The 10,734-nt window shown below is 41.8% G+C and overlaps 1 protein-coding gene across 1 annotated transcript; it reads right to left on the reverse strand.

The window, feature by feature from the left end:
- Window positions 1-49: 49 nt before the first annotated feature.
- LOC115354327 (peptidase M20 domain-containing protein 2-like) lies at window positions 50-4,409 on the reverse strand. Its single transcript, XM_030044675.1, has 7 exons — window positions 3,879-4,409; window positions 3,168-3,316; window positions 2,729-2,871; window positions 2,035-2,189; window positions 1,500-1,626; window positions 1,211-1,318; window positions 50-1,048 (listed from the first exon to the last, which is right to left on the reverse strand). Exons 1-7 carry the CDS (start codon window positions 4,275-4,277, stop codon window positions 906-908), a joined length of 1,224 nt encoding a protein of 407 aa, XP_029900535.1. The 5' UTR covers window positions 4,278-4,409; the 3' UTR covers window positions 50-905.
- Window positions 4,410-10,734: the final 6,325 nt, after the last annotated feature.

Genomic DNA, 10,734 nt, shown 5'->3' on the forward strand with positions numbered 1-10,734 from the left:
CTACAGAATCACAATGCTACACACCGAAAACTGTGCATGTAATATTTATTTTGACTGAAACACACTCAGCTGAACCGAGTCATACACTCAACTGTGTTTTCCTCTGCAGAAATCAATTCATGGCTACAGATTGAAACTGTATGACTTGATCTTTGACCTGGTCAAATGTCGCAAATTATCTGTTTTTCTGAAGAAATAATTTGCCTACTCTTTATATTTATCCATCCTATTTACATTTACATTGAAGTAAACAGGCCGTTTTACACTTCGTCATTACCATCAGGGTGCTGAAAGGAAACTGGAGAATTGAGTAAAAAGCAGCTCTTCTTAAGTAACTTCAATTTTGATATAAAGCATTTTATGTGAACAAATTACATTCAAGTATTGAATAGCCTGCTTCATATAATGTGTACTTAAATCATGATGCCAATGCAAGCTTTGAGCACCATCGTCCTCGACAAAAACTTAATTAAAGGTAACACTTTGGCAGAAAGACATGAAAAGGATTATGAGAGAAGCTTCCATGAGTGGCCATGGCCTGACTCCCACCACGCCAAAGGCAAGCATAAAGACACCAAGGCTGTGAATTAACCTGCATGTAGATGAAGGCATGGTCAAAAGCCTCAGCGAGCACAGTCAATAGGCAGTCTGTATAAATCTGCAGAACAACCATGCATCTATACTTAATTCTTACATGATTATATAGAGTATACATAAATGTACAGAACATTAAACTGCAGTGCAAAAAAGTCCTTTAATTCATTTGGCTCCTTCTGTGTACATTTCCTTCTTAGTGAGTGGCTCAGAGTTAATAAGACAGAGCAGTAAGGAAAAACGACTTTTAGTGCTCTTTAAGAAGAAGTATGTCTATTACTGTTTGTTCTACAGAGCAGTATTTCCACTGGTTATTTCTGCTCCTGTTTCGCTTTGGCCAGGGTGAAGTCTTCTCTCACTTGCTTCAGCAGATCAGGGCAGCACAGCACATCCACAGCTGTCATAGCCAGGGCTTTGGCTGTCCTCAGGGTGTACAACTGGGCCTTTTCAGCTCCTGGCGGAGGAAAGGCAACGCGCGAGAAAAATAAAGAGACGAAACGAAGTGAACTGAAAAGAAACTGCTACAACCGTCTGTCAGGTGATCACGCTGCAGTTAATTTTTTTATTGCAAAAAAGCATCTGTTTAAAAAAAAAAAAAAGGCAAGTGCTGCTGTACCCGCTGCTTCGGCGTACTCCTCCGTGTGGTTCATTGCGTCAGAGCCAATGTAAAAGAAAGGGTGGATACCAGGCACTACGAATGACACGTTCCCAAAGTCAGTGGAACCTGTAGTTAAAATAATATTAAAATAATATGTTAATAGTATGATTCTCTGTTGATTCAGATGACAAAAACAAACTGTAGGAGAGAGACACACATGTGATTTGCATTACTAGCAACAGGTAAAGCCTCCACTCTACTTAGGACAGCACACTTACGGTGTCGTCTGTTTTTCATTTTTACCTACCAGAGAAGTTACTTGGCTCCTCCTGAAATTGAATCCCTAAAGCCTTTCCATTCTTTTCATACAGGTTTGCCAGAGTGGGATTAGGCAGGATGTTAGAGTAGGCAGGGTTTGGGTAGGTTATCTCCACCTGAAGATGATATCAATCATTAATTCAATTAATCAGTCTTGTCAGCAGGAAAGGTTAGAAAAAATGAGTTGGCAACTAGTCACAGATATTCTGTAATACTGCTGCTCCCTACAACCACTAAGTCTGCTGGTGGCTAAGGAATAAATTACGTCTTCGTTCTCATTGTTCTGTCAAGAAGCCCAAAGTTAATGGCGAATTACGTAACAGTACCACGACACTGAATTTAATTCAAATTCATAATTACAGGGATTTGTAAAGGATGTTGAATAACAGGGGAGTCAACCCGAAAACTGGATTTGTTTTGCTATCTTGTCCTCCATGCTGTCTTTGACTGTTAATCTGGGCATGAGGGAGTCACTGAGGGGAAACCAAACAGATGACAATATGGCTATTTTTAGTGAAGCTTACTGGGCAACCAGTAGCCGCGGCAGCTGCCCGGAAGCAGGCCTCAGCTTTGGCCTTGAGGTCGCAGAGATCCTTTAACAATGACGTGCGCAGGTAGAACTCCAGCTCGGTGTAGGCAGGGATAATGTTGGGCTTCTCCCCTCCATGTTTAATGATGCCTGCGGTGAAGAAAACAGACAGAGCGCACAAGATGGAGGATAAGAAACGAGGCGGGGAACGCGTTGCGATGAAGAAAGCAGGGATACATCCATAACATTGTCTTAACGCCAAGTACTATTGCAAGCGTCTGCACATTACATTTACTTCACAACATATTTTAGCATAAAACACTGATTTGAAGTCATTACAGAAATTTTTTTTAATCTCTCTCAAGGTAAAACATCCATCTGCATGTGAAAACAGAGGATGTGGCTTTGCTGTCATTTGTGAGCACGACTTGTGAAACTACTTTTTCATCGTGGGAAAACTGATTCAGAAACCTTATTGTTAGTTGCCATCAGCTAAATCTCTGATATGGCTGATGCAGATGGTGCAACCATTAAAAATCACAATAGTATTAAAACACAAGGGAATTCATTTGCCTATAAGATGATAATTCCTAATTGCTTCAAAACCCAGTGGTGACAGCTAAGAAATGAATCTAAGCTCGATGTGCTCACAACTCATATAACTTTGCTCCCTCCTCGCCTCTCCTCACCGTGGAGTCTCCAGTCGGGTTTGAGCTGCTGCCTGAGGACAGAGAGGTTGTTATACGCCAGCACAGCAGCATCCAAAGCGTTCACTCCCTCCCAAGGGTATGCAGATGCGTGAGATGCCTTCCCGCGGTACTTCACTGTCACGCTATGTCACATCAAAACAGAGGTTCAGGGGCTGTCTGGGGAAGTGGCCAAATCTAAATAATCACCTCAGCAATACATGTTAGAGGACTCGTTCAGAGGGAGAAGAGGGGACACAGTGAACACAGGCAGTGCAAAGCAGGGCTGCAGTGACACTTGATGGGTAGATTACTAAAGAGGAGAAGGTTATACTCCCCTTTATACTTCAATGGCTATACGGCTGGTGAGTGAGTATACTCTAAATTGCCAGAAAACAAAGTGGGTATACTCTGGGGTGCAAGGTGTGAGACTTCATCTTACTCTACAATGGCTATACAGGGCAGGAACGGGACGTCCTGCTGGGCCGGGTGAGCCATGAAGACGAGGCTGATGTCAGCGAAGGCTCCCGCTGAGATTAGGTCAATCTTTCCTCCTCTGTGCTCCTCTCCAGGAGTTCCCAGAACAGTTACCTTGGAGAACAATGTCGAAAATGATTCAGCGAGTAGATATACCCAGTCCAAGTGGGTCAGCACCCCTGGAAAGGCTGTTTCTAAATAATATCAATTTATTTTTAGCTTATATTTTAGGCCTATCCTATTGCAAAAATACTGCAAAAATGTGTTCAGCATAATACATCCAATATTTTGAAAGCATGCAAAAATAATAAACAAATCAATACATCTTTGTTGACAGCATATGTGCAAATACTTGGGCCACTTGAAATATATTTCAAATGAACGCCAGCTACATGTAACCTACAATAATTTTGGACTCAGGCTTTTTGTGCATTCTGAAACAAATCTTTGAAACATGATGCATAGGTGAAATAGATGATTTTGCCCCATTCTAATGTTAGTATTACTGTTAGTATTAAAACGTGTGGACTTGTCTGTGACAGCTATTCTTGGGTTGTGTTTGGCGACCCACAGAAGTCATTGTGCCTCTAGGGCGGCTGTTCAAAACTGACAATAAGTGTTTGGGTGTGTGTGCACTTTGTGTATTGCATGAAGCTGTATACACACTTGGTGTTACCTTGACCGGGACAGGCAGGTCTGGCTCCTGTCCCAGTGCACCTGTGAGCCCCAGTGCAGCAGCAGCGCCCACCTCCGCTATCAGGTTGTGCCCGCAGGCGTGTCCGATACCCGGCAGAGCGTCATACTCGCACAGGAACCCTATATTCAAAACCTCGTCACCCTCTTTGCCACCAACGGGCCCCCATGTGGCCCGAAACGCGGTTGCCAGTTTGTAGTGGCTCTCCACCCTCCACTCCTCTTCCTCGGAGAAGAAGCGGACGAGCCTGTCATGGGCCCGTGTCTCGTTATATGCGAGCTCCGGACAACTCCAAATGTCTCGGCTTAACTCACACAGCTTGTCTTTGAGTCTGTCTATGCAGAGCTGCACCGCGCCTTTTATTCGGTCTTGATTCTCCATATGGCTGTCTGAGAAGTGGTGATGCGATATGTGTGTGTTTCAGTGTCAGTCTCCTCTCAGCACGCTGCAGGCTCATGGAAGGAAACAGGCAGCCATGGCCGGTGTTTGTCCAAGTAGTGCACAACTAAGTCCCGCCCTCATCATGTTAAAACTGATCCTACATGGTACATTTCACATGCACAAACGCAGAGTAACAAAGATTACCCCCTGTTTACACTGTCAAACTGATCGACACTAAAAAAAGTAATAAAGCTGTCAAAGAGATTAAGGAGATTTCTTATATAATTTTTAGTTTTCTATTGGAATTCATACTCTTGTTTCTACACTGTAAAAAGTCTAACTTGCAGTTGTTCATTCAATCTAATAACTTCCATTGAAAACAGAATAAAATTATTGATTTGATTGTGAAACTCTTTCTTTTTGGATTTTGAGACATCAGTTTTGATTTCTACGGAACTAAATATCCGCCCAAAGGACACAACACTATGTTATTGATTTCTCTCGGACATATTTTTTAGTTCATGTTCAGCAGATAATATTTTTTATTTTGAGTCAAATGTGATTCGCTTGAGATCACATGTGCCCTGCCAGAAACAGTTCTCTTTTTGCATGGCCTGACTGGCGAGGGACATCTTTTATGGATTACACCCAAAAATAAACGTAAGTTGCACAGCAGAAGGATATACACAACTTTTTAGTGTTTTGTGTTGGCAAAATGGCAAAGAATGGCCCCATTTAAGCTGGCTAATCAGTCACCACCAAAGCTAGCTAACGTAGCTAATGTGCAAGCTGGTTAACATTGATAGTCAGGAATGCATTTTTCTTTTTTCTTTTTTTTTTTTTTTTTTTTACAGAAAACACACATATACAAGCCTGTGCTCAACATAATGATGCACCTATAAAGTCGAGTGCCACCTACAATACCTTCACTGGCCAACAGGGGGCCGCAGGACTCCATTTAAAAACACTTTTCTGCATGTATTTTAGTAGCTGTTTCATATTTGGCTGCAAACTAAACTAGAACAGCATGGGTTTTGTTTCCCATACACCGGCCTTAACAAGGTTTTTAAATGTCACCACCAGGGGGCTCCAGTGTGTTTGTTGTGCACTTTCCATAGCAATGTTTGACGTTGCCACTAGAAGGGTAGGTAGGTAGATACTTCATATTCATCCCGCAGGAAATTCACATTTTCTTCAGCAGTATCCACAGATTACAGATTAAGTAAATAAAAAAAAAATAGAAATAAAGAATAAGATCTAAGTATAACAGAATAAGATCTGAGTACAACAGAATAACCTAAGTACAACCCAGTGTGCAAAAAGCAATGTGCAACAAAAAAAAAAAACAGAAAAAACCGTGTGCATGGGTGTATAAAATGTGTATAGAGGTAGGTCAATGTGCAAATTTGGCGCAAAAAAGGCGTTGGTGAGTGACTTGCCAGTTTCTAAGCCTAAAATATTTATTTATTTATTCACATCTTTATTTCTTTAGCTCTTAAATGGATATGATTTTGGCCCATTCTGTTGTTCACATATCGTTTCAATGTTCAGTATTCAATAATTGGGCCTTTAATTCAGGTATTTATTCAGAATATGTTGGTACAATTCAAAGTGAAGCTGCATTGATTAGTCCATAATGGCATCACATGTGTGCTTTGATTAAGGCTGGGTCATTGCAGTGCTCGCCCCGCATACATCATATCGATTCCCTCTTTTAAAAATTAAGTGCTATCCTCAAAAGAGAATTTGAAATCTCGCCGAGGTTGCTTTGAAATACAGCGCCATACCTGAGAACGTGCTGCTCCTTGAGATTAAAGGTAAAGGTACAACTGGCTCGGTAGATAAGGCTGCATAGGCTGTGGGGTTGTGAGATGAAATTTTTATTACATTTTCTGTCTTTGACACCGGGGACTTGATGTTTCTGCAATACTACACAGCATTAAAAATCTATTATGTTGTTGTGTCCTATACTCCAAATACCTTTCTTAGGTAGGTAGAATGCTAGTAAAAATAAAAACAATACAATAAAATAAATAAAAGCATATTTCCCTACTTGTCTTTCTTGGTCCAGTTTATCCTGGTCACACCACACTGGTTGTTAGAGCCACTAAGGTTAATGCTAGAGCTACCAAATTCACCATCCTTGATCATTTTTACCTTATCAATGAATGATAAGAATTTCTGACACTTTTATCTCCTATAAGTCCTATTCTGGCATAGAAGTTGTTTTTAGGATTAAATGTTGTGTTTCTCATCCTTAACTGCCGTCTCTTACAGCAAAGCATGCAGTGTACCAAAATTCATCTTTTACCATGTCATATGTGTCAGCTTTAACAAAACAAATTTTCCAAAATCTACCTTCAAATCTGAAATCTGTGGCAAAGTGTGGCTGCATACAAAGGCCTGTTATGTCATTAAATTGGTTTATGAGAATTACTGTTAGTCAAATACAAATTCCTGAGCTTTTTCAGTGGAGGGGGATCATTCTATTAGGGGGACTGGGATATTTTCTTTTCTCATCCACTGCTTACTGGATATAAATCATCCTCACCTTACACTCCTCCACAGTAATCTCCCTCCATGTCACAACACAACATTAGAAATCAGGCGATGTATATGCAGATACACCGACTTGTAGTGATTGGTGTTATAAAAGATTGCATGGCAAAATTCAAAAATATGATTCTTAACAATGCATAATGATTTTGCACCCCCATGTGTCCCTTATGCAATCCCCCTAGTCGGTAATTGTGTTTCTCATAATGGGGGAAATATTGTGTGCTAGAAATAGGGACAGAGTGAGAGCTCCTTTTTTTGTTTATCTCCCATCAGGGTCTTCCTGACTTTCACAGTGGTTGAGCACCATCTGCTGGGTAAAGACACTCAGTCAGTGTAGGTTTCTGAGTATGACAATGTAATACAGGAAAGATTTTTTTTTAGTTTTTACAATTAAAGGCAAGGAAAAATGGGTGAGAATAATACGCATACATTGTGCTGTGTCCGCAAGAGACACATTCTTTTTCTATTGCACCTCAGTGTTTCTATGACTCTCATAAGTTGTTATTCAAATAGTTAGCACAATTTAATATGGTTTAAATTTGGATAACACCCATATACACATGCTCATAAAAAGGCAAAACAAATCACAAAATCATATACTTGGGGGGGAAAAAGAAACTGCCATTTGATAAGACTGTAGAATTTCTGAAATGTAAAAATTTGCATCTAGATAAAAGCACAGTAATCTTACTCTGAGGTTCCTAATGTATAAATGAGACTTTCCATTCAAACGCCATTTAGTTTTTAAATATCGATCATCAGCCTTCCATCAGGCCTTTATGATTTAAATTATCATGTAAATGGCAGAAGGGAATTGGGGTTGGGGCTAAAATCCATTTCACGCAACCACACTAGAGGGACCCAGAGCAGCACTTTGTTAAATCAGTCTCACGACTCATGGAAGTGCTATCATTTAAAGGTTGGGTATTTTGCTGTGGAAATTATTCATTCAAATCAACATGCTGCCGCTATTCAGCTTTCACCTTGAATCTAATAAATGAAGCATGGATGGATAGAAAAGCTTTCAGCAATAAAACATTCCCCTCTGCAATTATCTAGAGGGCATTTTATTTTATTTTATTTTTTTTTTCCAAAGCTTCTCAGGTGACATTACTCATGTAGAAAACAATGCTTTACCTTGGTGAGAGTGAACTCGGAGCGCTCAGATCTGACTCGGTGGAACAAGCTCAATTAGTGCTAAATGAATAAAGACAAGGTTGCACAGCTGTTACATGCCCAGCAACTGAACTGTGTGCGTGCGTGTGTGTGTGTGTGTGTGTGTGCGTGTGTGAGAGAGAGAGAGAGAGAGAGAGCAGGTGTACATGTATGTGTTCCCTGTCTATATTTGTGTTTGAGGTTAATTGGGGGGTCATTGTCTGTCGCAGGAGGAGACATGTTGAACAGCGTCCAGCAAGCTGACAGCAGCTCTGCTTCCTGACACGGCCTGTCTGTCAGCTTACTTTACACCCCGCTGGTGCCACTCTCCTTTGTGTGTCAATTAAGTGCCATTGAAGGGAGTCGCCCATGTGCTGGCTATTGTCTTTGGATTTGCTCTGTGAGCCATGTGCTTAATTTCACATGATTCAGCCTCGTTTTTGACCTTAAATGTCAGCCAGTGCTCGCACAGACTATTACCTTGAAGAGCTGTTATCTCATTTTGCAGATTTAGACTGCTAACCTTTCCTCAGTGAGTCACAGTAGCAGGTTCATCATGATTTTTTACAGCACGTCACAGCAAGAAACCCTCATGTTGAGAGCGAGGTGCTTGACGAAACCACACCGGCTTCACTGAGGGAAGAAAATCACACCAAAAAACAAATAGTGACAAATGTGAAAGTGATTGCGCCAGTTGAGTGATGCAACAAATAAAATCGCCGCCCAATCCTGTGACATTTTTCTCAGCACATTATGCACATGTGACAAGCGTTCGATATTTCAGGTCGCCTGTTAGACATCTCATGTTGATTCATTACAGCTGAAAGCATCAAGCCAGAGATATTCTATGATATACACACACAGGCATCACAACAACAGGAGGTCCCTCAGGAAGGTTGGCTTGACACCCACAATGAATGGGTGTGCTCCTCGTGGCAGCGTGACTGAAATTGAAAACTGACGATGAAACAGACAACAGACTACATGTATGAATGTGTGCGTGGCTCATCCAAGAATGTGGTCTAAATATTAATATGTCCGTGCCTCTGCCCCGGCCTTAACCTCAAGTCAGCCAGTTCATGTCCTCTCCAGCAGACACTGACGGATCCAGACAAGCTGGTGATGAGCCTGATTTTAAACATGAGGTTCCAGCTGACTGAGGAGAGCTGACAACGTGTCAGTTGTGCTTGCCCTGTCCTGTCAGCACTGCTATTAAACAAAGAGCACCCCTCAAGGAGTACCCCAGTAACCCAGCCTCAAGGTTTGATATTGCACCGCGAGCAGCTTGGTAGCTGGGAGATACGCCCTAAAGGCCTCTCAGATGTCTCCGTGTGTACACGCATGTATGTGTGTCCCGTCCCTGTCATTAATGTCACATCAGTGTACGCAGCGTGTCACTGCCTTTCTCTGGAGCTGGAATACATTAACACCTCAGTGTGGCATGTCTTTCTGCATCTCAATGTCTGCGGTGATGGAGGTGGTGATGGGTGAGGGGGTGGGTGGGGGTGTTATATACTCGATTACATTAGTTCTTGGCTTCATGAGGTTTGATTGTTTGCCAATGACAGGGCATATGATTGAGGTGCATCCTTGTCTTTATGGAGAAATGCATCCTGGAACAATAGAAACACAACCAACCTGCTGTTTTTACAGTGTCAGGACACATGCACTTGCATCCTGTCTGACATTATCATTGTCATAAACACAAATGTCTGTTTTGCTGCTTTCTAGTGCTGACTGATATATAAACAAAATAATCCTCTGGCAACAGGAAGTACCACGTTTTACATTTCTGTCGGCAGCACTATCAGTGTGTTTGGAATAAATAGAAGAAGAACGTGATGAGCAGCAAAAGCCAACATGGCTGAACAGACCAAGAAAAGAGCAAAACGACAGAAGCTCAGACTTCCTCAAGAGGAAATCCGAGGAAAAACACAGCGCTGGCACACTGTGATCACTGGTAATACAGCGCACAAACACTCCACAAACACAGCAACGGCTGCTAAATAGTAACGACATCTCCACAATGAGCGCACGGATCCCGGAGATTACCACTTTAACATTTCACATTTCTTCCTCCTTTGTTCCCCATTCTTTTGTTCTCAGATACATTCTGTCAGACTACAGGTTGAGCCTTTATTCTCCAGTCTCAGATTCTGCTCTGTGAAGTCCATACAGCTGCCCCTGCTACTTCAAATGCTCTCCTGCAGTAGCGGTGCCCTTTTTTTGTTTGACAGCACTGAAAAGGCTGCTGTCTGCCCCAATAACATCAGCCTTTGTGGGTGTATCAGTTGAACAGGAGAGGATGAGTAGTGCCCTGAACCACAGAGGAGCCAGAATCAGCAGGGAGCGTGGAAAGTGAGACTTGCAGTGGAGCCGAAGTGTAGATCATAAAAGGTTAGAGTGAGATAATGCCATAATGTTGCCGTGCTGCTGTGATGTAGTGATGTTATGTGAGAATTACAACAGCAAAGACCCCGGTGTCTGATAACAAAAAGAGATGAGCATCACATTTCAACATTTTGTCTGCCGTGATTACTCCACACATTTGATACTCTAATAGCCTCGGTTGATTCATGTAATGACTCTGTTCCCTCACACCGAAAAAAGCTCCATTTTATCACATCATTTCATCTCATATTCAGTGTTTTTGTTTGAACAAGTGAAGAAATCTGCAAGCAGGATGAGATGATCCCACTAGTTATGTGCCAATCAATCGGCTTCAGGAATTTTCTTGTCATTT

This window comes from Myripristis murdjan, chromosome 22 (genome assembly GCF_902150065.1).
Source record: "Myripristis murdjan chromosome 22, fMyrMur1.1, whole genome shotgun sequence".
Classification (NCBI taxonomy): domain Eukaryota; kingdom Metazoa; phylum Chordata; class Actinopteri; order Holocentriformes; family Holocentridae; genus Myripristis; species Myripristis murdjan.

What these genes read in the sequence shown, in the direction of transcription:
- LOC115354327 (XM_030044675.1), bottom strand. Translation starts at nt 4,277, where the DNA reads ATGGAGAATCAAGACCGAATAAAAGGCGCGGTGCAGCTCTGCATAGAC. An exon ending in CCCTGTATAGCCATTGTAGA is followed by an intron (nt 2,872 to 3,167) that starts GTAAGATGAAGT and finishes GATGTGACATAG; the next exon opens with CGTGACAGTGAAGTACCGCG. An exon ending in CCGCGGCTACTGGTTGCCCA is followed by an intron (nt 1,627 to 2,034) that starts GTAAGCTTCACT and finishes TATCATCTTCAG; the next exon opens with GTGGAGATAACCTACCCAAA.